Source organism: Brassica rapa, chromosome A10 (assembly GCF_000309985.2).
Source record: "Brassica rapa cultivar Chiifu-401-42 chromosome A10, CAAS_Brap_v3.01, whole genome shotgun sequence".
Classification (NCBI taxonomy): domain Eukaryota; kingdom Viridiplantae; phylum Streptophyta; class Magnoliopsida; order Brassicales; family Brassicaceae; genus Brassica; species Brassica rapa.
The window spans coordinates 20520541-20546416 of NC_024804.2; the positions used below are offsets into that span (position 1 = coordinate 20520541).

The 25876-nt window shown below is 35.8% G+C and overlaps 7 protein-coding genes across 7 annotated transcripts; 2 read left to right on the forward strand and 5 right to left on the reverse strand.

Moving 5' to 3' along the window:
• The first annotated feature begins 149 nt into the window (after positions 1-149).
• On the forward strand, positions 150-4697 carry LOC103847463 (probable serine/threonine-protein kinase PBL11). The gene is made up of 6 exons (XM_009124542.3): positions 150-2925; positions 3093-3403; positions 3478-3613; positions 3696-3838; positions 3940-4063; positions 4135-4697. Exons 1-6 carry the CDS (start codon positions 2874-2876, stop codon positions 4536-4538), a joined length of 1170 nt encoding a protein of 389 aa, XP_009122790.1. The 5' UTR covers positions 150-2873; the 3' UTR covers positions 4539-4697.
• On the reverse strand, positions 4660-5761 carry LOC103847462 (trafficking protein particle complex subunit 4). The gene is made up of 3 exons (XM_009124541.3): positions 5583-5761; positions 5093-5261; positions 4660-5018 (listed from the first exon to the last, which is right to left on the reverse strand). The coding sequence occupies exons 1-3, from the start codon at positions 5640-5642 to the stop codon at positions 4822-4824; spliced, it is 426 nt and encodes a 141-aa protein (XP_009122789.1). The 5' UTR covers positions 5643-5761; the 3' UTR covers positions 4660-4821.
• A 147-nt stretch (positions 5762-5908) lies between these two features.
• LOC103847464 (ABC transporter I family member 20) lies at positions 5909-7917 on the forward strand. The gene is made up of 6 exons (XM_009124544.3): positions 5909-6156; positions 6233-6366; positions 6475-6594; positions 6992-7087; positions 7194-7346; positions 7426-7917. The coding sequence occupies exons 1-6, from the start codon at positions 5988-5990 to the stop codon at positions 7729-7731; spliced, it is 978 nt and encodes a 325-aa protein (XP_009122792.1). The 5' UTR covers positions 5909-5987; the 3' UTR covers positions 7732-7917.
• A 935-nt stretch (positions 7918-8852) lies between these two features.
• Positions 8853-13246, reverse strand: LOC103847465 (expansin-A9). The gene is made up of 3 exons (XM_009124546.3): positions 10950-13246; positions 10545-10863; positions 8853-9551 (listed from the first exon to the last, which is right to left on the reverse strand). The coding sequence occupies exons 1-3, from the start codon at positions 11095-11097 to the stop codon at positions 9242-9244; spliced, it is 777 nt and encodes a 258-aa protein (XP_009122794.1). The 5' UTR covers positions 11098-13246; the 3' UTR covers positions 8853-9241.
• A 249-nt stretch (positions 13247-13495) lies between these two features.
• LOC103847466 (ribonuclease II, chloroplastic/mitochondrial) lies at positions 13496-18108 on the reverse strand. Its single transcript, XM_009124547.3, has 15 exons — positions 17752-18108; positions 17520-17679; positions 17339-17452; positions 17139-17216; positions 16940-17071; positions 16312-16533; positions 15983-16165; positions 15797-15859; positions 15573-15679; positions 15346-15495; positions 15099-15258; positions 14533-14928; positions 14169-14396; positions 13847-14070; positions 13496-13719 (listed from the first exon to the last, which is right to left on the reverse strand). The coding sequence occupies exons 1-14, from the start codon at positions 18039-18041 to the stop codon at positions 13951-13953; spliced, it is 2403 nt and encodes an 800-aa protein (XP_009122795.1). The 5' UTR covers positions 18042-18108; the 3' UTR covers positions 13496-13719; positions 13847-13950.
• Positions 18109-18277: 169 nt separating this feature from the next.
• Positions 18278-19938, reverse strand: LOC103847467 (uncharacterized protein At5g02240). The gene is made up of 7 exons (XM_009124548.3): positions 19724-19938; positions 19293-19564; positions 19179-19215; positions 18995-19092; positions 18843-18904; positions 18587-18710; positions 18278-18503 (listed from the first exon to the last, which is right to left on the reverse strand). Exons 1-7 carry the CDS (start codon positions 19770-19772, stop codon positions 18384-18386), a joined length of 762 nt encoding a protein of 253 aa, XP_009122796.1. The 5' UTR covers positions 19773-19938; the 3' UTR covers positions 18278-18383.
• A 614-nt stretch (positions 19939-20552) lies between these two features.
• LOC103847468 (uncharacterized protein C24B11.05) lies at positions 20553-22752 on the reverse strand. The gene is made up of 8 exons (XM_009124549.3): positions 22582-22752; positions 22002-22065; positions 21840-21905; positions 21654-21751; positions 21435-21560; positions 21080-21349; positions 20924-20989; positions 20553-20839 (listed from the first exon to the last, which is right to left on the reverse strand). Exons 1-8 carry the CDS (start codon positions 22735-22737, stop codon positions 20684-20686), a joined length of 1002 nt encoding a protein of 333 aa, XP_009122797.2. The 5' UTR covers positions 22738-22752; the 3' UTR covers positions 20553-20683.
• Between the last annotated feature and the right edge of the window lie 3124 nt (positions 22753-25876).

Consider the following 25876-nt stretch of genomic DNA (forward strand, 5'->3'; position numbering starts at 1 on the left):
CTTTTGACTGAAATTTCATTGAACTCTAGTTTTATTCATTTCTTCCTATTCTAATTCGTTACAATGTTTTCACTACAAATGGACATGAAAACAGATCATGTATAAGTGATAGGTAGAAACATTGGACTTATTTTTTGGATTCAGTTTCTCCATTTTTTTCCTTTTTGCTAAGCAAACACTTTTTAGCTAAAACTTGGTTATGCCTTTTCGAAGTTTACAAAGCAACTATTAATAATTCTTTGAATGAATATAAACTTGTATTACATCAAGTGCAGCTGATTCCGCAAGGATAAAATAAGAAACCAATGATTAAACGAAAAATGTTAAATGAAACTATTGATAACTTTTATTACACATATTTTTCTCTTCTTAAAAGATCTGAAACTATAAAAAATGAAATAAAATAAAATTGTGGATCATTATATCAACTCTATTTATTTTTATAAATATCTACGCCAATTTTTCATTACATCTCATAGATTTTTTATAGCTGATAAATGGATGTTAGTTTTGATAATATATGCAATCAATATATTTATATATAAATAATAATATTAAAAAAAAAAATTTACTTATAGTAAAATAATTTTTGATTAAAATAATATAATTTTAGGTAGATAATCGATCTCAGCTTGAATTAACCTAGAAAATGCCTGAATAAAGTTATTAATCTCACATTCATCTGAAATAAAACCCAAACCTTGAAAATCAAAAGGTTAAAATCTCCCAATCATCAAAATCATTAGGGATAAAGCAGCGTGATTCTTCTCAATTATGATGATTTGGGGATTTTAACCCTTTCGTTTTTTTGGGTTTTTTTAGATTTTTCTTGGTTTAATTTGGATATTGAACCGAGAACATACTCGTACACACTTTTTCTCCTGTTATTGTTTCTTTCAACAATTTAACAGATATCCTCCATAATAAACATCAACATAAAAACAAAACAAGTCTAAACCAACCAATCAAAATACATAAATCAATAGAAGAAAAAAAATACTAATATCATTATAAAAAATATTCCTTGCTTTCAAAGACACGGGGACATGAGTTACATCGTGATATCCTCCATTAAAGAACAATTCATGAAGGGCCTTAAGGTTTGTCAATAAGACAGCCATATCTTCACCATCACCAGAACACTTCTCTCTCTTTCCCTCCGACTCGAAAACTTTATTATTCTTGAAGAAATTAAGAGCTTTTGCTAGGACCCCGTCGATGACCTTGTTGCTGTTGTTTGCTTTGAAATACTCGTACTTGGGAGATATAATGACCAGGTTAGGTAAGTCTCGCTTCCTCCACAATCTACGAAAGTCATTGATTTGTTCAAGACAAGACATCCAGAGTTTTCTTACGCAGAAGAGAGGATAGATGAGGACGCCGAGGATGGTGAATTGGCGAATGCTCTTGAGTTACTGAAAGAAGTGCACAAATTCTTCACTGAGAAAGACGAAGATTCGAGAGATGTTAGGGCGTTGCTTTTTCCCTTAGAGTCATAATCTTTAATCCTTCTTGTTGTTTTTATCGCTGTTGCTTCTGAAACTTGTAACAACAAAACGAACACACATGAGCTCTAAGATCAACCATAACTTTCATTGTATCATGAATGGTTGTTTGTTTACTCTAAATTTGGAGGGTAAAAGCTTAATAATCATGATCATGATTCATCGGTTTCTCTTACTGTACTGCTATACAATCCAAAATCTTCGTCATCATCATCATCTAATAACCAATGAGTTCTGACCATGATAACAGCTGATCTCTGATTTGATTCAATTAGACGGTTTAGTTGGTGGTTTAGTCCACGAAAACTTGATTCTTGCCGCGACTGCAAATAGATCTGGACGTTTGATTTTCGGTTTAGGTATTTTGGTTTTTGATTTTCAATTTTATAGATTTAAAAACCATTTAGATATTTACAAAATTTGGTTCAATGTGGGTAGTAGTAAAATTGAAAAAAAAAAACTTAATATCCAACTTAGTTCCAGTTCGGTTTTATTAATGACTAATTTCGTATAATATTGGTAATGTTAGTTTTTTTCGGTCACAAGAGTAAATGTTTTTAATATTAAATATTTGAATATTTTGAGAGCTTGACTTAGAATTCTACCATTGCTCATGCTCTAATGTTGTTCATTTAGTGAACTAGTTTTTTCTTACTGAATTTTTATTAAAAAAATTGTATTCATTTCTTCGTATTCTAATTCATTATAATGTTTTCATTAATCGAAACCAAGAAAATATCCGAATAAAGTGTTCATCCAAAATAAAATTCAAATCTCAAAAACCAAAAGGTCAAAATCCTCAAATCATCAAAATCATTAGGAATAAAGTAATTTGGTTCTTCTCAATTATGATGATTTTAGGATTTTCATTGCTGCTTACAGATTTTCTCTTGTTACAGAAAATCAAACTGATACTTGTCATGGTAAATGTAAGTAGTTTGATCAAATCATATACTATAAATGTATGTTTAATAGCGCTTCAGTGGGGAAGTATTAGGAGGAAAAGTCAATAAGTCAACGATGAACAGAGAAAGATGAGGAAGAAAGTCCAACAGGGCGTACCCAAAAACTTCTCGACAGAAAGAGAGAGGAAAGAGCACTCATCTCTGACACTTCTTTTGCATTTTAAACAAAATCATTATTCTATGAATAAAGACTTTTCTTGAGAGAATAAATGTTTTGGAGTTTTCATTATTAGCTAATCTTATTTTCTATCGTTCTTCTGAGGGAATCTTCGTTTCCCCTCCATTTCGTACGCTTTCTGGGACTGTGTTTACACAGATTAAGCTATCTATCTGTCTGCTTTTAAACAAAGAATAGCTAGAGCTGAGTGAGTGGGATTGGTTTCTTTCTTGTTGTGTGTTTAAAATGGGGGCTTGTTTCAGCAATCAGATCAAAACAGATATTGCTTCCAGTACATGTGAGTGTTCCGTCACCTTCTTGCCTTTCTCTTATTATTAATTATATTTGAACAAGGTGGCAGAAATTTCAATGAGACAGTCTGTGGTATCTTTCACACTTTGTTTCCTTGACTAGTAAGAAGAGTTGAATCTAAACTCATTGCGCTTTGTGAAATTATTACTGTAGGGCTAAGTTCGAAATTCATGAGTAGGGAAGGGAGCAAAGGCTCAGCTTCGGCCACTTCCTTCTCTCATACGCCTCGAACAGAAGGCGAGATCTTGAAAAATGCTAATCTCAAGAGCTTTACCCTCGGTGAACTCAAGTCTGCAACGAGGAGCTTCCGGCCTGATAGTATGGTTGGTGAAGGTGGCTTTGGTTGCGTTTTCAAAGGATGGATCGATGAGACTTCCTTGTCTCCTTCCAAACCGGGGACTGGAATTGTCATTGCAGTGAAAAAACTTAACCAAGAAGGGCTTCAAGGTCATCGAGAATGGCTGGTTAGTCACCATTTGTTATTTCACAAGAGTCCATTTCAAGTTCTTGAACCATTTTTTTTTATTATTGTTTGCAGGCTGAGATCAATTATTTAGGACAGCTGGATCATCCAAACCTTGTGAAACTAGTTGGATACTGCTTAGAGGAAGAGCAGAGGCTTCTTGTTTACGAGTTCATGCCTCGCGGTAGTCTTGAGAATCACTTATTCAGAAGTAAGTGTTCATATATTGAATAAGAAGTTAGCTCATGGCAGAGAATCTGATATTCTTTTTTATATGATTTCTCAAAAAACAGGAGGAACGTTCTTTCAGCCAATTTCATGGAACACGCGGGTTCGAATGGCTCTTGGAGCAGCTAGAGGACTCGCTTTTCTACACAGTGCTCAACCTCAAGTTATATACAGAGACTTCAAAGCATCCAACATCTTGCTTGATTCAGTAAGATCATACATGATTGATTGATTGATACTTTGTTGTGTAGCTTTGGATGCAGCCTATCTTTACTGTTTCTCTCTCTCTCTCTCTCTGTATCTCTGTAGAACTACAATGCAAAGCTTTCGGATTTCGGTTTGGCTAGAGATGGTCCAGAGGGTGACAACAGCCATGTCTCTACCAGAGTCGTTGGAACTCAAGGATACGCTGCTCCTGAATATCTAGCTACCGGTATGTCTCCATAGCTGTTATATCAATGCAAAGAACTCCATTTACTGATGTTCTTGTCAAAATTTTGAAAGGTCATTTATCGGCAAAGAGTGATGTGTACAGCTTCGGGGTTGTGTTACTGGAGCTGTTATCAGGGAGACGAGCAATTGACAAGAACCAACCGGTGGGAGAACACAATCTAGTGGACTGGGCGAGACCTTACTTAACAAACAAAAGAAGGCTTCTCCGAGTGATGGATCCTCGTCTCCAAGGTCAATACTCGCTTACCCGGGCTTTAAAAATCGCACTTCTTGCACTCGACTGCATATCCTTAGATTCCAAGGTTAGACCGACCATGAACGATGTCGTCAAGACACTTGAAGAACTCCATGTCCAGAAGGAAACACCAAAAGAGCAGCAGAATCTTCTTCAACCCAGCAGTGAGAACAACAAGTCTCCACAAGCTGTGAATTATCCTAGGCCTTCAATTATGTAACAATCTTTACCTGGATTTAGAGATGTATATATACTCTTTTGCCTTCTCTCTGCTTAGGTATTAATGCTGTTTCACACTAAAAGATTCTCAAGTTTTGGTCACTGCCCTGGCAAAATATAAGGGAGAGAACAAACAAACTTATATAGTTATTTTTTGCAATGTTCAAGTGTTCTTGTCACATATAAAATGTTATCCGGATAAGAAGACTAGAGGAAACAAAAACAAAAAAAGAAGGCAAAGAAGTGAGATGAGATCTCAGCAGACACAATCAATCATGTGATCATCATCGGCCTAAGAGTGCAACGCGGTCAGACTGAACAGCTTGAGAAAGGTTGAGGTCGAAAAGCTCGCAACGGATAGGCATCTCAATCTCATAGAAAGGGTTCTTCAAGACGTAGTCAGTGTAGAGTTCATAAATGTATCTAAGGAGGCTCTCCATGTGAGGAGTGCCAGGTTCACAAACCACAAAGAACTTTGTTCCTGAGAGAAAGAATAAACAATCAAGAGAAAGAAGAAGACATAAAAGGAAGGCAGTTGTGAGAATGTATATAAACCTGGGAGAGACTGGAAGCAATGGAGATCAAAGGTATCGGCTTGGAGAAGCTCGATGCCAGAACAGCCATTGACAGGAGAAAGCTGCTGAGAAATGGCGTGCATAGAGTGCCATAAACTGGCTACCCTCAAGCTATCATTCGTATCCATCCTTCCCTTTGTTCCACAATCCTGAATGTTCCCAAAATCCAAAAAAATACACACACGTCTCGTAAAGTTACAGACAGAACAGAAAAAAAAAGCAATTCCGACAAAACTGAAGAACTACTTTCGGTTCTTAAATGTTGTCGGAAGCAAAATGGTTCTTAAATCAAGACAATTCACAAACCCCTAGTGATCTAAAAACTTTATTTTTCAGTTTCCCTCGAATAAAATTGATGAATCCAGCGAAATTGAACATCAATTAGGTCGTCATTCACTCTCCAGACATGGAAAGTCGTGCGCAATACAGCTGCGAGATCGAGAAGAAGGGGATAGAGATGATGAGAGTACCTTGTAAAAGATCAAACCACCAGATTTGTTGATTATGTAAAGACTGTAGATCGCTGCCATGTTTGCCAAAAGATTCCCACAAATCTCAGCGAGGCGATCAAGAACAGAGGAATACACTACAAATTAAAAAAAAAAAAAAAAAAAATCTTTTACTAAAATGACGCCGTTTTTGAGGAGACGGTCTCTAACAGAGCCACGTCAACTTCCCTCCTCCGTTCCCATTAAAGAAGAAAAGTCTTTAATGTAAACAAACGTCTCAAAGAGCGCCACGTGAGCTATTATGTTCAAGTGTCCACCAAAACGGTGTCGGTTAATTACTCTCACCACCCACTACCAAACGTCTGAAGAAAAGTATAAAACGATACAGAGGAAGAAGAGAAAGGGAAGAACTTAAAAGTAGTAAAGATGGAAGAGGAGAAGCGTAGTGATACAACGGTGGAGATCTCCGGATTACGATTCACGTATCCTGGAATCGACGGACATCCACCTCCGGGATCGAAACCGCTCATCGAGGATTTCTCTCTGAAGCTCAACTCGAGCGAACGGTGTCTCCTCGTCGGATCTAACGGCGCCGGTACGTTAAAATTGGTTTATCTCTGTTAGGAGCTTGAAATGCGTATGTGTAGGATCTGAAGTTTGATTAAAATCAGGGAAAACAACGATACTGAAGATATTGGGAGGGAAACATATGGTGGAGCCGCACATGGTTAGGGTTCTTGGTCGATCTGCGTTTCACGACACCGGTTTGACATCTTCTGGTGATCTCTGCTATCTCGGCGGCGAGGTTCGTCATATGCAGTTTTCAAATCTCGTGTGAATTTGATTTGGTTGTGTGTTCGTTCTGGTTTGGAATTGAATTGATTTTGGATATTGTGTGTGTGTGTGTTTGCAGTGGAGGCGTGACGTGGCATTTGCAGGATTTGAAGTGCCGATTCAAATGGATATATCGGCAGAGAAGATGATTTTCGGAGTGGCTGGTATTGATCCAAAGAGAAGAGCTGAATTGATCAAGGTTTTGTACTTTTGGTTGATCACATGCTTATTTCTTCTCTGTTACAGATTAATTACATTCTCAGGTTTCATATACATGAAATTAGTATTTGCCATAATGATCTTCCATCTTTGTCACATACCAAACATTTAAGCATCTCAAGTGTCTATTTATTATGTGTTTTACAAGCTGGAATGAACCTTTTTTGTTTTGTTTAATCAAATGCATGTGATGCTATCTACCTTTCTGTTTAGTTCTATTTGTGCTTGTCACGCTGCTCACGTCTAGAACATGGTCTTGTCTTCTGTCTTTGTCACATACCGAACTTACTACTAGCACTTAAGCATTCAAGTAGCATCGTTCTGTTTTGTGATTCTCCACCTTTCTGTGTTTGATCTAACTGTGGTTGTTGGATTAGGTGTTGGATATCGATATCTCATGGAGATTGCACAAGGTCTCTGATGGCCAGAGAAGACGCGTCCAGATTTGCATGGGACTCCTCAAGCCTTTCAAGGTCTTAATCTTATTAAACAACACAAAGGCCAATCTTTGTGTTTGAAATAAAAAGATGATTAATAAACCTTTATCTGAATCTTCCAACTTTCTTGGATCATCTACAGGTTCTCCTTTTGGATGAAATCACTGTTGACCTTGACGTTCTCGCCAGAGCCGACCTTTTGGCATTTCTGAGGAAGGAATGCCAAGAACGAGGAGCTACCATTATCTACGCCACTCATATTTTCGATGGCCTTGAGGATTGGCCTACACACATTGTAATACAAAACCTTCTGTTTTGCTCCTATACTACTAATGAACAAATACATATAACACAACATCTTTTCATTGTTATAGGTGTATGTAGCAAATGGGAAGTTGCAATTAGCAATGCCAATGGAGAAAGTGAAGGAGACAAGCAAGAAGTCATTGATGAGAACAGTTGAGAGTTGGTTGAGGAAAGAAAGAGATGAGGAGAGGAAAACAAGGAAAGAAAGGAAAGCCAATGGCCTTCCTGAATTCGAAACTCGTGCTGAAGAAAGCCGTGTCACCGGTGATCCTGCTCGGATGCTCAACAATGGCTGGGCTGCCGGGAGGCTTCACTCTACCATTGCAGGCGGTGAAGATCATTTCGTCCTTAGCTCAAACAGAGTTCTCAGATAAGCATGCATGCGAGAGACTCCACTGGAGCAGAAAGGTCATAATAATATGTTCTGTATTTTTTTCTCTTTTAACCACGAATAATACTTTTTTTTTTCTGTAACCCGTTTGTTTGTTGTTCTGAGATATGAATTTTATATTCTTTTCTAGTTATATTTTAGTTTGGTAATGAGAAGGATCAAGATTGAAGAAGTGAGAGAGAGTAAAATTCCTCTGTATTATTGTGTGTTGGTTGAGCTTTTGAAAGTAAAGTAAAATTTATATTGTAATATTTCCATACCATTGAACTTTCCATCCTGTATATTTCAAATTTCATATCCATTTATCTCAATCAGAACTATGTTTTCGGACAAAGAAGAACTAATAAGTTATTTTGCCTTTCTGTTCTCTTTGATGCATTTGCGATGAGATATATTAAGATTAATGCTCTCTAGCCTCCACTATCTTTAATCTTTCTTTTTGTAACATTCATTCAGGTAAACCGATCAAATTGACAGGCCACGATATATACATCTTGTCTATGTATGCATATGGTTATGTCTTTATTTTTTTTATCACAACCTTAGGTTTGTGTACTGCTTCTTAAATGAAACTGAAACATATTAAAGCAAAAAAAAGAACCTTGAAATGTTATTCGAATTCATATTGTTGGCCTCAGTTGAGATGAAAAAAATTATTCATCTACACATATATACAGAAAAGAACATTATACATTGGTTAAGTCCATCAACTAAATCATCAGAATAAAAGATAAGATTCTATAAAATCTGATACAATATCTTATATTACTTTTTGTATCTATATGATAAAATTCTGATCGCAGATTGCACATGATGATGGTGTAATGCATTTACATCACATCACATGAATTGTATTCTCCTTAATTCATGAGCTCTTACACAAGTACATGCTAAAAATACGTATGGCAAACCGTACATCCCGGAATTCTGGACAGTATAAAGCTATACGCTCTGTGTGTATAGGTTTGACTGATCAAAGTATAGACGAATGATTAAGGAACGGTTGTATGAAAGGCTAATACAATTTTCGATGATACTCACTTTTTAAATGGCTAAATAGAACATAAGCAATCCATACACCACAGTAATATGTATATCAAAACATTGAAGATAAGCAAATAGCCAATCGTTTATTTATTTATATAAGTTTCTTAATATCATATATTTATATATACTTAATACAATCAGAGCATAAAGGAGAGCTGCGGGCTACATTTATCTTTATCCCAACCCTTTCTCTTTGAAGCCGCTTCAGCCTTCACTACATAACCAAACAAGACACAACACACCAAAAACAAAGCCTAAATGTTTTAAAATAAAACCCTAACTTCCAAACCAAGCAATCCCAATACTTTCCCTGAGAAAATAAGGGAAAAATGGTAAAACCCCAATTCCAAACCGTAACTAATATTAAAGACACGTAAATATATATATTATATAAGAAAGAGAGAAATAAAGATTCAAATATGTCTTCCGAAGATTTTTGTTAATCTTCAGACGCGAAAATTCTTGCCGGAGAAAGTCTGACCAAATTGCCAGTTACTGGGAACTATGTTGTTGGAGGTGGAGCTTCGGCCATCGGAGGTTTTGACTCTGAAAGAAAGAGATTGGCCGACAAGAATTGCGTTGGATTGCCAGTTTTGTCCCCAATTCCTGCTAAGACCTAACCAAGCTGTGTTGCTACCTTTCACACTGACCATCTGGACGTTTCCGGCTCCGGCTACGTTAGTGACCAACACTAAGTTGAAGTACTTGGATCCATTGATCGTGAATCTTATACCTCCCTTCTTCCTACATGGGACCCTGCAACACCACAAAGAAAGTGAACAAAGATTAAATATGTATTGCAATTAGTTTTGTCTGAAAAAAGACATACTCTAGTCTCCATAGAAAGTTCATGATTACTTAGGTTCGTGTTGATTGATTTTTTGGTTATTTTTAATGCCCACATCATTTTAAAAATAAAACAAATTGATAAGAGTATAGTATAGGTTAGATAGACACTTCTGAAGGTTTTATAAATTTTACGCAACTTCGTGAAAGGAAAGGAAACTAATACTACTAGTATGTAACACGACCCGACACTGGTTTTGGGTTATGTGGATGGCCTGGCAAATGTATGGGGTGGGGTGAGGAAGTGTCGGCCTTTAGCTGACTTCAATGCAGAAAACAATGGAAAAAAAATGTTTCGGAATCTTATGGGTCATATGCATTATTTAACAACCGACCTAGTAAATAAGGTATTTTGAAGATGATGTATATACGTATGAGGAGGGCTGACAAAAGAAAAGGTTAGGTTAAGCTGGTTAAAGGATAATGGCTTAAAAGGGACTAAAAGACAGGAAAGGTGATTGCGTCGACTCAACTAAAACAGTCATTAATAGAAACAATCTTTATTGTTTGGTTCCCTAGAAAAAAAAAAAAAAGCAAAGCAACTTTCTCGGGAATACAAGAAGAAAATGGAATAAAGAAAACAATGAACATGCAAGGCTCTGAAAATCTTCAAGCTCACAGATTCTTATTAGATTCGAGATCATAATTATATACTAGTACTATATAAAAATGTAACCTCTTAATTCTGAAGCAAAATAAACATTGTTATATTAATACTCAGCTGAAAAAAACTAGTCAATATATTAAGATAATTTTAGATAATTATTTGATTTATGTGTGTCTAATAACCATGCTAATTTTTTCTATATCGTTTTAATTTTATGGGTCTCCGAAATGACTTGTTCCCGGTAAATATTGATAATAAATAAAAAATAGCTACTAGATAGAGATGAAGATTTTTACCTGCGGTAAGAAACGGGGACAATACCGGCCCTATACTTAGCGATGGTTAGAAACATAGGCATGGCAAGGTCAAAGTGTTCACGAGGTGGGTTACACCAACCACCATTGTCGCTAGCTTGAGCAAAGTTAGGTGGACAGAAATTAGTAGCCGTGATAAGAATTGATGGGTTTCCGGGAAGACACCAGCCTGGATCATTTACACATTTGAGCTCAAAGCAAGCGCCACAACTCAAACCATTGTTGAATAAGGCAGTGCTTAAAGCCGCAGTGTTCACACCGTAACCTTGGCTATACAAGTTCCCGTACCCACACGCACCACCTACAACAATACAAACCTTAATGTTAAATGTCTACTCATCAGTGAATACATGTGTTTATGTGTTAAAGAAGTGAGAGAGAGTGTACCCATAGTGCCGGAAGCATCAGCTTCGCCGTAGAAGGTGGCGTGAGCGTTGACCCAGGGACCTCCAGTGTATACGCCGGGGATTCTGGCGTTCACTGTGGTCGCCACCAGAGCAGCAACCACCATTAGTGTCATTATTTTCGCCGCCATATTTTTCTTCGGTACGGAAAAAAGTTTTGAGAGAAAGAGAAAAGTGTGTGAAGGAGGAGGGAGGTAGGGAGGCTACTTATGGAGGGAGAGATGATGCTTCAAAGGAGTTTTGCGGCTATATCTTATTATATTTTTTTTAAAAAAAATCATTTTATAAAGTATTTTTATTAATGAGAAAACAACGAATTTGTAATTCCGCATTTCTTGCCTCGTGGATCTAATAAAAATATGTATATTATATTCCACCGAATTTGGTTTTTGTTTAAAAATTTCCACATTCAGGAAAATAGTTTTTTTTTTAAGATTATTATTGAACTGTTTTATAACATTTAAAATTTGAAAATTCCCCGCTTTAGTACTTTCTTAACATTCGGCACTGTGTATGACTTAATAATCATATATACATATTTCATAATTTTATACAAATTAGTGAACAGCTTTTATAGGAGTTTTAAGTATTTAGAATGATTTTTTTAAAAAGGTAGCAAATCTTATATATTAAAAAAATTCAATAAGGCAATTTTTGATATAAGCCAAGAGAAAAGCAAACGCACGTGGTCCGCACATGGGTAAGCTCATGCATTTTCCTTGGTCAATTTGCGAGTGGCCAATTGAGAATCACTCTGAACTAAATCCTACGTTCCGATTCGATCCAATTCATTTGATCATATTGGAATACTTTTATGTAAAAAAGTGATCTAAGCTATCACTCGCTAACTAAATACTAGTATCAATGTATCATGTACGTAAGATTTTGTTTGTTTCTTTACGGATTTAAAATGAGATTACTAGAGTGTCCGTATAATACGGTATAACATTTAACAGGGCCGTGCGTTGATGCAGTTAGGCTTCAACTGATTGCGGGTCCCCGTATTCTTGTTCTACCACATACACACCGACGCATGCATACACTCGTAATTAAGTAATCTTCACAAAGTGAACGCATCTGATGTACAAGTTGGTAAGAAAATCACATGATTAAATGTGTTTGATCGATTGTAAGAAAATTTATGTATTTTTCTTCAAAAAGATAATGCATAGTGCAACTTCACCCTGACACGTAAATACTCAAAGAGAGAAAACACACCAGATTTTTTATTTGACACAAAACACACAAGATTACATCAAATGAAATATACAAAAATGATTTATTTACAATTAAATTTTTTTTCACCAACCAAAGAAATTTCAAATCTGTCCATATTGTGTGTATATATATCATAGTTATATAGAAATTTAATTTTGCGACCACTATATCCATGTGGCTTCATTTATTGCAAGTAGTTTACATTTGTTTAACTTTATAAATAATTGTTCTCAAGGTACGTAAGCCATTACTCGCAGGGAACCCATATATTTATATTTTACTACGTTACGTACACCATAAATGTTTTCACACTTTTGTTGGGTTTTTGTCGAGTTAACAAATTGATATCTAATTACATTGTTTACTCATAGATCGAACGTAACTAAATGTAATTAAACAAGAAAGTCAATACAAGTCAGAGGTTTATTTCAAGTAAAAGTTCAAGAAGCACATGTGATTGTTTCCAAGAATGTTCACCTAGAAGTAATCATTTATGGCATTAGACGACAATTTATATGTTTTTATAGAAATTCACTCTTAAACTGTTACATGCGAGCTAATTATCAATGCGTTTACCTAAAGATTTGATGACAAATTAGTAAAGATAACATGTGCATACTGCAGTTAATATTTTGTTAGGGTAGTTTTACAAGCTAAATCCTTAGATCACACTTCGTCCGTAAAACTTGACATCGAGCACTAGTTTAGTGTTTCCCAATGCATAATCGAAACCGTAACATTACTTTTTCTTCTTTTAATACTTCCAAGCTGGGTAAAATTTCATTAATCATTAGAGTATATACTGCGTTAATAATCACATATAGATATACAGTTCATCACGTAATAAACATCGTTTGGAACTTTTAATTTTATTTTTTTAAAATATGTTTTTAAAGTCTCAACTAGGAAACTATACATTGTTCTTATCTGTAGAGGATGTCTTATAAGTTGATACATGGATGATTATTCTGACGTATATATCAAATTCTCAACTAGTCGGTGACCGGTATTAATGGTTAGAAAACATAATGCATGGACAGTAACATGAAAATATTCATTTCAAGTGTTTGTTGCTTCACATTTAATTTTTGTTGATACGCTTATCTAATACACGACGTACATTTTCAGCATTTGACTTTTTTTTTCATGTTCCACCACGCGCAAACTGAACTCTCGATACAATTTTGACTTTGTAAACTACCACTAGGTACCTTAATCCTAGAGTTAAGGGCTTAACAATGTGAAGTCCATATGATTAGATCTGACCTACCTTACGATCCAAGCTACGTACTTGGATATCAAGTTTGAGACTTTTAGATCGATCAAATCCAAAATGAAATAGTATTATTCACATTCCCATTTTTTTTTTTCCTTTTGCTCAATAGAACCAAAGCAAGTTACATATATCGACTTACAACAACAGCATGTAAAAACTGTATGAATCATATAACCGCGTACCGTATGACCAATGTGTTTTAACTCCTAAAGCAGATAATAGCTCGAGCCACCACTGGAGGCGTCCATCAGCAAGTTTCCTTATAACCAAAAGAGCATGGTGTAAATTATTCATCGATTTCATATTATATATGCTTAGGATGCAGGATCAGAAAGCTCTATATATTCACTAACAAAGTTAGAATATAAGTGGAGATGATCGGTTACCTATTTTGCAAAAAACAAACTCTCCATCAGCTTCAGGCCTCTCACATGTTTAAAGAAACCGAGTTTTGATGAATTTGTCTGGGAACTAAGGTGTGGTTAACTCTCTAGAGGACTTCTTTGAGAAGGATAAGGTCGTCACGGGGATGAGCTTCTTCTACTCGAACTTCGACTTCATCTCCCACTTGTTTTCCTTCTGATACCCATGCGGTTGCTTGAAACCCCACCTGGAAACATTTTACTGGTTAGTTTCATTTCGCCTTTGTTGTATAATATAAAACGCTTATACCGAGACTTTTTTTGGGGTTGTATCAAGAGCAATTACCTCAACCAACAAAAGGGATGCGATACGGTCTTTGACAAATCTCAAGATCAACGCGGTGTATTTTTTACCCTTTTGTTGTCTTCTGAGAAACTCTATTACCCAATAACGAAGACCACTGTTGCATAGTTTTCTCACCACTCGGTTTTGCATGTTTACGGACGCTGCTATACCTTCTAGCTCACCAGCTGAGAATGGAAAATTGTCACCTCCTCTAAGAAAAGCCTTTATCTGTAATTTCAACAACACGCTTTGCCAAATCACTGTATTGTTCCATGTTCAAACAAAGCTTAAGGCAGAAATCACCCCATAGATATCCAAATTGATCAAAAGCATCTGATACCATGAGAGGGTGAAAACGGTTAACCTGGTAGTGTGCGGTAAGATCCATGTATCGACGAATGGGAGATGTGAACTGAACGTAACCCGGAATTCCGAGCACTCCATGTCGAACAGGACATCTGAAATTCATTTCTGCAGCACGCATTACTTTGACAATGGATGCAGAACGAACAGGTCCTTCTGGAAGATGCGCAAATGCAGACACGTCAATGTTTGACTGTGGCTGTCCTCTATATGGCAATGGAATATTGTGCTGAGACCCAAACGTTGCTATAACCTCCCCACAAAGTATCATCATTTCAAAGACAAGTCTCATTGCCGGGTCTGCCTGATTCTCTACATAGAGATTAATCAACGGTTCTGGATCTTCAGGATTCACCACTTTGATACGAGTTTCCAGTGTAGTAGTGTCCACTGCACCCTGTATCATCCCAGAAAGAGGAAAGTGTTCCAAGAAAAACAGCATTCAGCAAAAAAAAAACTTAATGCCCATAGATGTTGAAAATGTAAAAAGCCAATGTAAAACCATTAGCAAAACTATGATTTTTCTATGCTAAGGTTTTGATGACACAATAGAAAACTCAAGCCAACCTGTTCATGGCGCCATTGAGAGCGGAGGAAAGCTGCTTCGGACAGCAACCTCAGTTCAACCTCCTCTTGGAGGTTCATGTGAAGCAGCTCAGCAGCACTTTCATATGTCAACATATAGGTCGGTCTGATGATCGAATTTTCTACCGAATATTCTGCAATGCTGTAACAAGAAACTGTAAGTATTCTTTTAGTTCTGAGTATTCTGTAGATAAGAAATCGAAAGAAGAGCAATGAAATATTGAGTTACCTGCCATCAGAACGGAGGACAACAGACACAGAGACAGCATTGCATGTTTCTCCTTGTCTCAAACTCATTCCTTCCATGGCAAGTTTTTCTGGAAACATGGGATAAGTAGCGGTGGGAAGAAAGACAGAAGTTCCCCTTCTCCTTGCCTCTCTAGAGCACATACTAATAAATCAGAGTGACCAAAAATATGTTGTTATAGTGATCAAAAGACATGCATCGTACTTTACCTGTCCACTTTGCTCCCAGGTGTAACATATCTAGCAGGATCAGCAACATGTATCCAGATCTTTATCCGTCCATCCTGCAATCTCGTTGCACTCAGGGCATCGTCAAGCTGCAGAAATACCATGGAACAAGAAAAAATACTGACAGTTAAATGAGATAGCATTCAGACTTGACTTTTCAAACGTAGATTTTGCAGAAATCAAATATAGGAGATGTAAGTATTTACCTCATCAGCCTCATCAACATCAATTGCATATACCTTCAAGTGTGTGAGGTCGATCCTCCTAGCCTAAACAAGGTTTGAGCAAGTGAGAATATTGAATCTTGGAGAATGAATGTTAACACTTTGCGAAATTACCACTAACATGCGACAATATAACAAACATATCCAAATGCAGGACAAAGTGCTCACCGCATCAAGATCAGATGACTCTGAAAGAAGAATTTCAGCAGCTTCAACGATTGCATCGGAGTGGTCGGTGGGGAGATTCAGTTTAAGTAGATCAAGATTGACATGTACAGGAAAATATCCAATATCTATGAGAAGGTTTAGTGCCGAGACAGCCGTTTTCTGTAATCCCATGGATTTTAAGATCTGTCAACCACAAAAATACATTAGATTACAAGAAGATTGTGATTTTGCTTCAACAACCAAACAATAAAAATCTCTGGGAGATGTAGCTTCACATGCGTATAACAACAGCTTAAAAATGCTAGCAGAGATGAATGTGGCTGACTCACCACTCCGGCCAATTTGCGTTGGTCAATGCTTGCCCACGCATCAATAGCATAAGCTTTAAGTGAGTCGATATTTTCTCGCACTTTATCATTAGCTAACCATGAAGATTTGGGGGGCTTAGTGTGACTAGGCGCGTTCTTGGCAGACTTCAGCAACTGAATAAACTCCTCAAACTCTCTTTCTTCTGCCTCCTTCACACGTTGCCTGCGTAAAAGTTCTTCCACCTACAAGAAAAACAACAAACAACTTCAGATTATCAGAGAATATAAGGTGGTGAAGCATCAATAACTATAAGATTCAAAACCACATAATCAAGATCTGTTTCATTAATTACATATCATCAAGCCTGAGAATAGCATAACCCAACAAACCAGGTCAAATCTCAGCCATGATCTCCAAAGTCCAAATATTGTTACAAATTTCATCCACTTGATTTCACAAATTCATGGAAACTAAATGAAGCTCAGCACTACTTGATAAAAAAAATGAAATCCTAATACCTAAGGATCGGAAGTCTTACACTACCAAGCATGGAAAGGTTATGGAGAACATCATTCAAATGACATAGATGAACCTCTGAATAAAGGGGGGGGGGGGGGGGGGGGGGGGGGGGGAATGCGTAAGTAATACCTGTTCAGTACGGCGGGGGCTATAGATTGATCGAGAACCTTTTGACTCCAATACAGAAAAGTATATCTCGTCTTTTGAGAGCAAAAAATGAGCACAATAGCTTTCGAGAGGATCTGAGCGACCATAAATAATCTGAAATTTAAAAAAGCATAGTCAAACGACAGGGCTCGACCGCTGCATTCACTCAAAGATACGGTACCTCAGCTAACTCTTCTGGCGTCACAGGTTTGTTCTTCTCAAGCAACTCCATCCAAGCAAACTCAAGCAGTTGAGTATCCTGCATCAAAATAATAACTACAAGTTCATTCATGTAACATGACAACCTCATCTTAGACTAGAACACCCATAAAAAAAAAAAAGCTTTCAAAAACCTCTGACAATATCATTAGTATTACGTACCAAGTTATCCTGAGCCCTGTGGAGAAAATCAGTAAGTCCTGTATGGTCGAAATTATAAACACCTGGGACGATGTACGTAATTTGCTGCGGTTTAATGGAAGAAGAAACACCATTCTGTACAATTAAAGTTTCAGTAAGTCTATGCGCACATGGTTAGAGAGCATCTATATTAAAGTGAAACCTGATCAAAGACCATCCAGTTCTTCTTGCCATCAGGTCTATGAGTGACAGCCAACAGTACCCTCTCTGGATCCTTCTTGAACTCCAGAAGCAAACCCGCCTCCAGTTCCTGGTTCACTAGCTTATCCTCAACAACCTCTCCGTAGCTTGTTAATTTCACCCTACAGTTTCACGTAATACTCGTTTAATTTTCGAAGTTCAGTATACACAGAAGAAAGGATAGTGAAACGTACTTGACACTGGCGCGAACGCTGAGTCGGCTTCGCTTCCGCCTGCTGACTGATTCGTGCTCTTGGGAAACACTTTCGACGAGACTATGAATGCACGCCGAGCAGCTCGGAGCATCGCCGCCACCGGTGTTCTGTCGCAGTAGTGGAAAACCGAAACCTAATTTCGAGAATTCGCGGAGATGAGACGATCTGAGTCGCTGAATACGGTGGCGAAATAGAGAGACGGGAGGAGCGGCGCCGGTGGTGGCGGTGCGGATGATGAAGCAATCGTTGATTGCCCTCACCGACATCATCGTCGTAGCTTCAGGTGAAGACGCCACCGAACGCTAAAGGTTCGATAACGGAAGACGAAGGACAAATCGTTCTCTCTCTCTGGTTCATGTGGCGATAGAAATGCAAGTGAAGCGGGTGTGATAGAAACTGGATATTCAAGTTTTGCCCCTACTTTCTTATTAATTCACATATCTTCCCCGTAGTTTTATGTTTTGCTATTTTTGGTCCAAACTTCTTTGAATTTACAAGAATGTGACTAATTTTATAGACTTTTTTTTTTATTAAACCCGGAGATTTTATTTTTTACTAGTTTGGTACATTATAATATCCCAAATTATTCAGTTGCAATAGAGATAAGAGATCTAAAAACGAGCGGTGACTTGAGAGAAGAGAGCCTTGAAGTCATTGGTGGGAGAACTGGTTCCCTCTGGTTTTGAGCCGAGATCAAATGCTTTGTTCTTAGCTTCCTCGAACAGCAATGCCTGTATTTGTAACAATTGAAAAACTCAAGGAAAGAATCGAGTGAACTTGATGTTTAAAATGAAAGGAGCTGGTGAGAGCAAACCTGAATGCAGACTTCAGCAACATCAGCCCTGGGGACGGTTTTGGTGTCTGTTTGAAGAAGCTCATCGTCTTTACCAACTAGGAGCTCTCGTGCACCTCCTTCTTTGTCTAGAAGTCCTCCAGCTCTATTTTCCATCAACAGACAAAGTTTGAGACACCCATGAGATCATAAGAAAGCTTCTTCGTCAGTTTTAAAATCTAGAGAATTTGATGTGAATTTCAACAATAACAAGCAATAGAAAGAGTTTGTTTGTAACCTGATTATTGTGTAAGGAGTTCCAGAATCAGCAAGGTACTGTTCAGCTTTCCTCTTCCAAATCTGAGCCCACATGAGGTAGCCAAGAGGATATTAGGCGTATTATAAGAAACCAAACTCATTTAGGAAAGAAAGAAGAAACAAAAGAGCAACCAGTATATTCCCATTTCCGAGTTTGTTGAGAGGATGATCAGGATTTGTTCCACCCATGGACCCAACCAAGACAATATGCTTAACACCAGCAGCCTTGGCTGTTCACAGAAGCAAGCTCACCAAAATAAGGCACTTTATACTTCTTAACAAGACAAACACAAGTAACAAGATAGGATGAACATACCAGCATCTATTTGGTTCTTCTGCCCAATCCAATCAACCTACACACAAAGAAAAAAACAATGAACACAAACCAAGCTGAAATTTTAAGAATTTACCAGCTCTTTATTTAAATTACCTGTTCAGGGTATTGTCCATCATCGAAAATGAACTCAGGTCTTCCACCTTTAGTGGGATCAAACCCAGGTTTCATCTTGGGCACAGCGCTAGTGAGAATCACAAGCGCATCGATCCCTTGAATCGCAGGGGTGATGCTCTCAGCATCCCTTATATCACCAATGAACACATCATCTTCTCCTCCAATCTTCTCTTTCCCTTCAGGAGTTCTCACTAACCCCTTCGCCACAAACTTGTCTGACCTCTCCTTCAGCTTCTTGTACACAATCTGACCTATCAATTCCATTAAATCAAATCATCAAGCTAAACAAGATCATCATCATCACATGCATAAACCACACATTCAGACTCCCTAAACCCTCTCAGATTCTCCTATGGAATTATCTATCACTAAAATGAAAATTGACAGCAGCGAAACGAAAGAGTGAGTACCTGTTCTGCCACTAGCGCCGGTAACGAGAACGGTGGGGAGATTCGCCATTGAAGAAACTCTCGATGCTCTAGAATTTTTCCGAAGACTAGAGAGAAACAACACTCTCCGAAGCCATTAAAGAGAGTATGGTGAAACGTATACGAGCATTAATGACCGTCAGATGTTTCGACAGTTTGTTGTTGAGCCTGACATGTGTCAATCGATTAGCGGTGCAGACTACTGACAGTCCTATTAATCTCTGTATTACATTTTGGGCCCAATGTGTTCTGATATGGGCCAGATACGTTCATTTATGGGTATCGATCATTTTGAATATGTAACTACTTGCCGTTTTCCCCAGACTCTTCATCTGAAAAAACGACAAGTCTTTTTAGGGTGTGAAAGGTGTTCTTTCGTTTTCAGCCATGAAATTATTTGTTCTGAGCATATTCTGAAACAACTGCCACTGAACTGTCAAGTCTGTCTTGTTTGTATTTTAATAAAGAAAAGAAAATCATACTCTCACTTAAATAATCTGACACGGTAGATTTTTCAACTAATATTTATTTACTAATACAATAATCATATTGGATGCGACTGTATCAACAAAATTTAGCATATAGCTGTATTTTGTTAAATAAAATAGAGAATATCTGATCATAAAAATATTTATGTAATGTAAAATGAATATCAAAACAATAATACGATGGGGTGAGATCTTATTAATATCTAGAAAATCTATTTTTTAGTTTCTTGAAGTATATTGAAATTATTCGGATCAAGCGTATTGACTAGTTTCATATTCCGCTCGACTGGGAGATTTTTAGTTTATTTATTTCTCTTGCAAACTAGATGGAGATTATTTCCTGCTTTTATTTAAATTTATAAAACACGACTCGAAAAACAAAAATGACATAACGTCATTTGAAAAAGATTGAAAATGACAGTGGATGAAAATTAGGTACAAAGGTGAAACAGTCCTAAGCTGTAACAGGTGTCTCGACGGCGACCTTGCCGGAATATCCAACATCAGCCGATTTTCTGTCCGATTTCCATAACTCCGGTAACGCCTCCTTCATGTTGTGAATGTTTTCCAACACGTAATCGGCTCCTTTGACTTTGTTTGATGCACCAACCTGAAAACAACAACCTCGAGAGTCAACTACAACCTCGGTTTAGTTAATTTAGATTCCTGTTTGGTTTAACGAACGTAATCGTACCAGAACTGTGTCGAGACCAACGCGTTTTCCAGCTTGTACATTTCGAACACTGTCCTCAAAGAACAGCTGCGATGACAAATAAATAAAAAAATTAATTCAGTTGTCCTCGTTTTTGAAAATCGGAAAACAATTATTTAAAATTTTGGTTAGCTATACCGTTCGGCTAGGGTCAATATTGGCGATTTCGAGAGCGTTCTCAATAGCGGAGTCGGACGGTTTACACACGATAGGCGTTTTCGGAAGTAAACTAACCGATTCAGACCGGTCGAAATGTCCAACAATATCAAATATATCGGTATTTCCAGACGCAGTCTTTGTATGCGTCGGGTTAAGCGTTTCGAAACATATGATCCCTTCGAAACAATCCTCTAATCCAAGCCTCTTCAACGCCTTGACCGCGTGAACTCTATCCGCGTTTGTAAATATCTAACAACGGGGAAAACGTGGCTTAACTATTTATCAAAAATATATAATACTATAGTGTATGGTATTAATTAAATGTATCACGTACGACTTTGCGTAGAGGAAGGCTAAGCAAGAGGCTTCGAAGCACAGGGTCGGGTTTTATGTTGTCGTACGGTAAACGACCGTGGACGAAGCTATGATATTCATCGTAGTCAAAGTCATATCCGATCGCCTGAAACAAGAAGTGGATTGAGCTAATTAGGATGATACTAATAAAAATGTCTTTACAAAACAATTGAAATGATAGTTAATATTGATCACGTACTCTAAGACCGGCCATTGTTGTTCCATAGTTCTTGTAGAGAAGATTAGACAATTCAACGATTTTGTCTTTCGGTATACCGAGTTCCTCGACCATATAATCTGTCGTACCGGAAAAATAAAAACCAAAATTTAGAAATGAACTAGTATTAAGTAATCGATAAGTTGACAGTGAGACACAAAACGTTACCTTTGATGTTCTGCCCACACTCTCTTGCGATTCCGGTGCTAAGAGGATAAAGAGTATCGTCCAAATCTGAAGATAAAATTTTGATAAGTACTTGGTCAGGAAACTATGTTCACGTAATTAATGTTAAGTTCATTGGTTAATTCCGGTTAGAAAGGTACGTACCGAACAAGAGACAGTCGTACTTCTGCGTCGTTGCAATTCCGTACCGGTTTTCGAACTCCATTCTCTGATTGGATCACAGGAAAAAAAATATTAAATGAGTTTTTACTTTAAATAGAGTTTTGATTCTGAATCATAGAAATTAACACAAATAATTTTGTGAAATGAATGGACAAGGTTCCTTGTGTCTTAAGAAAATTGGGATAAGATTTTTTAAGACGTGAACAGAGAGATTCAGCGAGTTACAGCCACTCCAAAATAATTATTAGTAGTACATATACAAAACAAAAGATAATATGTCTATATATGTACGTATCATGTATGCATTTAGCATTAACACGTGTGTGGACAACAAAATATAGTGGTGGCTCTTAACTGATGTTGAGGAAAACAAAGATAAATTGGTTATATTACTGAAATGACTGATGTATTAATCAAAGTAAAACGGTATAACCGTATAAACCTAAAGCTGATATGATGAAAAACAACAGGGAGTTTGTAAGCAAAAGACAGAACCAACGAAATGTTCGTAAACTCAAGAAGGAAACAGGAAGGTGTTGAAAGGAGAATTTAGTAGTTCTACCTTAAGCTTAGAACAGAAACTGGCGAATGCAGAGGGAGAAAGAGCAGAGTATGTTAAGAGAGAGAAAGGTGCGGGGGAGGGATAGAGAGAGTCATAGAAGGAGTTTATATAGGGAACTCTCTCTGGCTCTTTTCGATCACTAAAAGCTATTTGCATTTATTTATTTATTTATTTTATATATTAACTTTTTAATTAATTATATTTTCTTCCTAACTAGTTTAGTTTAATTTAAACCGTGTGTTTCTAAATTATAAGTTCTAGCGTACAAGTCAAATTAAGAGGATGACCACGCCATTTACATTCTTAATGCGTGCTAATATATCAAAAGTTGCAATAATTATATGTATCATATGATTGTTTCACAGAAAGAAAGACCTCAAGAAGATACTTAACATTTTTATGGACCAGAAAATATAATTTTCGTTTTTTTTATCAATGGAATCCAAGCTTGTGTCTCTAGATGACTCGAGAACCTATGGGAATAATAGCATTCTTTCGTTTTTATATCAACTGAATTTCTTGAGCCACCTAGCTTCTTCTATCATATTTTTCAAATATATTTCGCTTTAAATTAGTCTTTGAATTTTCATCCCCTTTTGGTCCAATAGTTTGGCCGTATGAGTAAGTAATACGTTCAACTTTGGGTATTTGGATTTTGATTGTAGTATCATATGAATTCAATATCGGTTGCCAGCTATATAAGCTGTAAGACGCCAAGTTGATCCACCATCATGTGCATCTAAGATAAACTTTTAGAAAGTTGAAATATACATAAATATGCAACAATTATTTAACGAAAGCCAAACATTGTTTGTCTAGGTTATAATTCTGCAGTTACTAGTACATACCATAAAAATAACTAATAGTATTATGTAGAAAATTATAAATATTGTTGAAACAATGGTTACTTCCATTTTTTTTTCGTTTGGTTTCAATCAATAATTGCCTGATTGGATTTAATTATTTAAAGAAGAAGATATGATCAAAAGCCGATCCTATCTCTTTGGTTCCAATTATTGAGGAATTAAAACTCATTTAATCTTTCTTTTATGACTTTCTGTGCGTCTAGGTTCCTAGACTCAAGGACATCATAGAACTTAATCACATGTGTCAAGGTCTCAAAATTTGGAACTTATGGACTCGCTAAATTATAATACTTCTATTTGGATCTCTATAGCTGTGACAAGATGAACTGACAAATCATTTTGATCCGTATATTATTGGCTCGGTATCATATTATTGCCCATAAATTTAACTAGCTACCTCGAAAATTTGTTCACAAAAAAAACAATTACTTTTTGAATGGTAACTAATTGAAAAGTAAGTTCCGTGAGAATTTTATTTATTGATGAATGGTATAGCTCTGCATACCGTCTGTTAAACAATACAAATCTCTTATATATTAATCGAAAAACATTACAACATTGTTTTGTATTCACGTATCATCATGAGAATAAAATTCAAAATTTTTAGAAAATAGACTGATCCATCTTAACTTATATTATACATTTTATTAAACTAGCTATTAAACTGATAAACAGTGTATAAAGGAATATTTTCACACTTTCCTTAAATTAAAGCTACATAATTGCTTATATAATTAACATATATATGATAATCAATGATTATGAATAATAAATATTTGATAATATTTTTTTATCTTAGCTTTTTTTGTTTAATTTTATATTATTAAAATATATTATACAACCACATTAATCATATAATAAAAATAATACTTTTTATTATATGTTATATTTTGATTTTTTAAAACGACTATAAATTACTAAAAACGTTAAATGTCTCACACTAAAATTTTGTGATCAATGGTTTAACTTTTTTATAATAAGAAGATGCAAATGATCATAAATCGTATGAATATGAGTCTCATTTACTAGACATTCATATTATTTATTAGTATAGTTTAAAATTAAACTATATAACATAGAAAAATACTTAAATATGATAATTACAAAATTTGTATTGAAAAAATATTGAAACCTTAATATTTTAATTTTGAAATTTGCATTAAAAAAATCACACATAAGAAATTTTATGTTTATCATATGAGTATAAATTTTCAATAATAATTTTTTATAGTAAAATATATTCTATATCTATGTCTATGTCATTAAAATTTAGTTATATACCATATAAAATAAATAAAATGATTTTTTTTTATTTTTTTACCAAATAAATATCGTAAATAAACAAGATGTATTGTTTTGATTTATGTCTCTACTCTAATTTAATTATATACATAACACGTAAATAAATATAAATAAATAATAATAGATAAAAAATAGTTTTATATATAACATTCATCCCACGCAAATTTCGCGGATATTAAGCTAGTGTTTATAATAACTGAAAAGTGTAGTTTCCGAATGTGGAGAGTCATGGATTATTTTCAAATACATAGATGACAAGAATATGTAATCATAGTTGAAGTTGCATTAAAAACAAACACAAATATTTTCAATTTAGCCATTATAAACATATTAAATGAATTGTTATCAAAACATATTAAATGAAAAACGACTTGTTTAATCCATATACATAAGAAATTAATCTTATGTCTGGTCTGAAATCTTAAAAAAAAAAATTCAATACTGATTTTGGAATTTAGGCTAGCTCGATAGATTCATTGCACCAAGGGATCTTAAGAGTTAACACTTCTTTTAGTTGTGAGTGGGAGCCGGGGAAATGGGAGTTGCATGCATGTAACGCAAGCTTGAAGCCTCCACTTGTACCTATAAGGCTTATAGCCCTCCATTTTAAAAACACGAGAAACACGAGCATGATCAAATTTTCTATATTCTTTATTATCTCAATTATTTTTGGGTGTAATTTATTAATATTTACCTTTGTTAGCTATCATTCACGGAATCACCACTGGTTATTCTAATTAAAAATGTGAATATTTCGTTGACAAATGAATGTGAACATGTATGATGGTAGTACATATAGACTTATAATATATAAATGACATGTGCATCAAAGTATAAAATTATTAGTTTTTTTTTGTTTTGTAAACTATAAAATTATTAGTTGTTAATTCTTTATGCATGGATTTTCGATTTTAAAGCTGTTTATTTATTTCTGCCGCCGATGCCGGTGAACATTATGTCACTTATGTCTATAATTTTTTTTTTTTTAAAAGGCTTTGATGTCTATAGTTAAAACTTAAAACCATGGAGTACAAACCACAACCATATATAATAAATAGCTCAACTGCAACCCAAAAAAATAATCTTATTGATTTTTATGCAATATAAATAAATTCTTCTCTCATTTT

What these genes read in the sequence shown, in the direction of transcription:
- LOC103847465 (XM_009124546.3), bottom strand. Translation starts at nt 11,097, where the DNA reads ATGGCGGCGAAAATAATGACACTAATGGTGGTTGCTGCTCTGGTGGCG. An exon ending in TGATGCTTCCGGCACTATGG is followed by an intron (nt 10,864 to 10,949) that starts GTACACTCTCTC and finishes GTATTGTTGTAG; the next exon opens with GTGGTGCGTGTGGGTACGGG. An exon ending in GTCCCCGTTTCTTACCGCAG is followed by an intron (nt 9,552 to 10,544) that starts GTAAAAATCTTC and finishes GTGGTGTTGCAG; the next exon opens with GGTCCCATGTAGGAAGAAGG.
- LOC103847466 (XM_009124547.3), bottom strand. Translation starts at nt 18,041, where the DNA reads ATGATGTCGGTGAGGGCAATCAACGATTGCTTCATCATCCGCACCGCC. An exon ending in AGTCATCTGATCTTGATGCG is followed by an intron (nt 15,860 to 15,982) that starts GTGAGCACTTTG and finishes AACCTTGTTTAG; the next exon opens with GCTAGGAGGATCGACCTCAC. An exon ending in GTCCTCCGTTCTGATGGCAG is followed by an intron (nt 15,259 to 15,345) that starts GTAACTCAATAT and finishes TTCTTGTTACAG; the next exon opens with CATTGCAGAATATTCGGTAG.
- LOC103847468 (XM_009124549.3), bottom strand. Translation starts at nt 22,737, where the DNA reads ATGCAAATAGCTTTTAGTGATCGAAAAGAGCCAGAGAGAGTTCCCTAT. An exon ending in GCCTTCCTCTACGCAAAGTC is followed by an intron (nt 21,350 to 21,434) that starts GTACGTGATACA and finishes CCCCGTTGTTAG; the next exon opens with ATATTTACAAACGCGGATAG. An exon ending in TTGGTCTCGACACAGTTCTG is followed by an intron (nt 20,840 to 20,923) that starts GTACGATTACGT and finishes TGTTGTTTTCAG; the next exon opens with GTTGGTGCATCAAACAAAGT.
- LOC103847462 (XM_009124541.3), bottom strand. Translation starts at nt 5,642, where the DNA reads ATGGCAGCGATCTACAGTCTTTACATAATCAACAAATCTGGTGGTTTG. An exon ending in GTGGTTTGATCTTTTACAAG is followed by an intron (nt 5,262 to 5,582) that starts GTACTCTCATCA and finishes GGGAACATTCAG; the next exon opens with GATTGTGGAACAAAGGGAAG. An exon ending in TTGCTTCCAGTCTCTCCCAG is followed by an intron (nt 5,019 to 5,092) that starts GTTTATATACAT and finishes TCTTTCTCTCAG; the next exon opens with GAACAAAGTTCTTTGTGGTT.
- LOC103847463 (XM_009124542.3), top strand. Translation starts at nt 2,874, where the DNA reads ATGGGGGCTTGTTTCAGCAATCAGATCAAAACAGATATTGCTTCCAGT. An exon ending in TGAGAATCACTTATTCAGAA is followed by an intron (nt 3,614 to 3,695) that starts GTAAGTGTTCAT and finishes CTCAAAAAACAG; the next exon opens with GAGGAACGTTCTTTCAGCCA. An exon ending in CCAACATCTTGCTTGATTCA is followed by an intron (nt 3,839 to 3,939) that starts GTAAGATCATAC and finishes GTATCTCTGTAG; the next exon opens with AACTACAATGCAAAGCTTTC.
- LOC103847467 (XM_009124548.3), bottom strand. Translation starts at nt 19,772, where the DNA reads ATGGCGAATCTCCCCACCGTTCTCGTTACCGGCGCTAGTGGCAGAACA. An exon ending in ACTCCTTACACAATAATCAG is followed by an intron (nt 18,711 to 18,842) that starts GTTACAAACAAA and finishes GATGGAAAATAG; the next exon opens with AGCTGGAGGACTTCTAGACA. An exon ending in TTGCTGAAGTCTGCATTCAG is followed by an intron (nt 18,504 to 18,586) that starts GTTTGCTCTCAC and finishes TTACAAATACAG; the next exon opens with GCATTGCTGTTCGAGGAAGC.
- LOC103847464 (XM_009124544.3), top strand. Translation starts at nt 5,988, where the DNA reads ATGGAAGAGGAGAAGCGTAGTGATACAACGGTGGAGATCTCCGGATTA. An exon ending in TCTGCTATCTCGGCGGCGAG is followed by an intron (nt 6,367 to 6,474) that starts GTTCGTCATATG and finishes GTGTGTTTGCAG; the next exon opens with TGGAGGCGTGACGTGGCATT. An exon ending in AGGATTGGCCTACACACATT is followed by an intron (nt 7,347 to 7,425) that starts GTAATACAAAAC and finishes TCATTGTTATAG; the next exon opens with GTGTATGTAGCAAATGGGAA.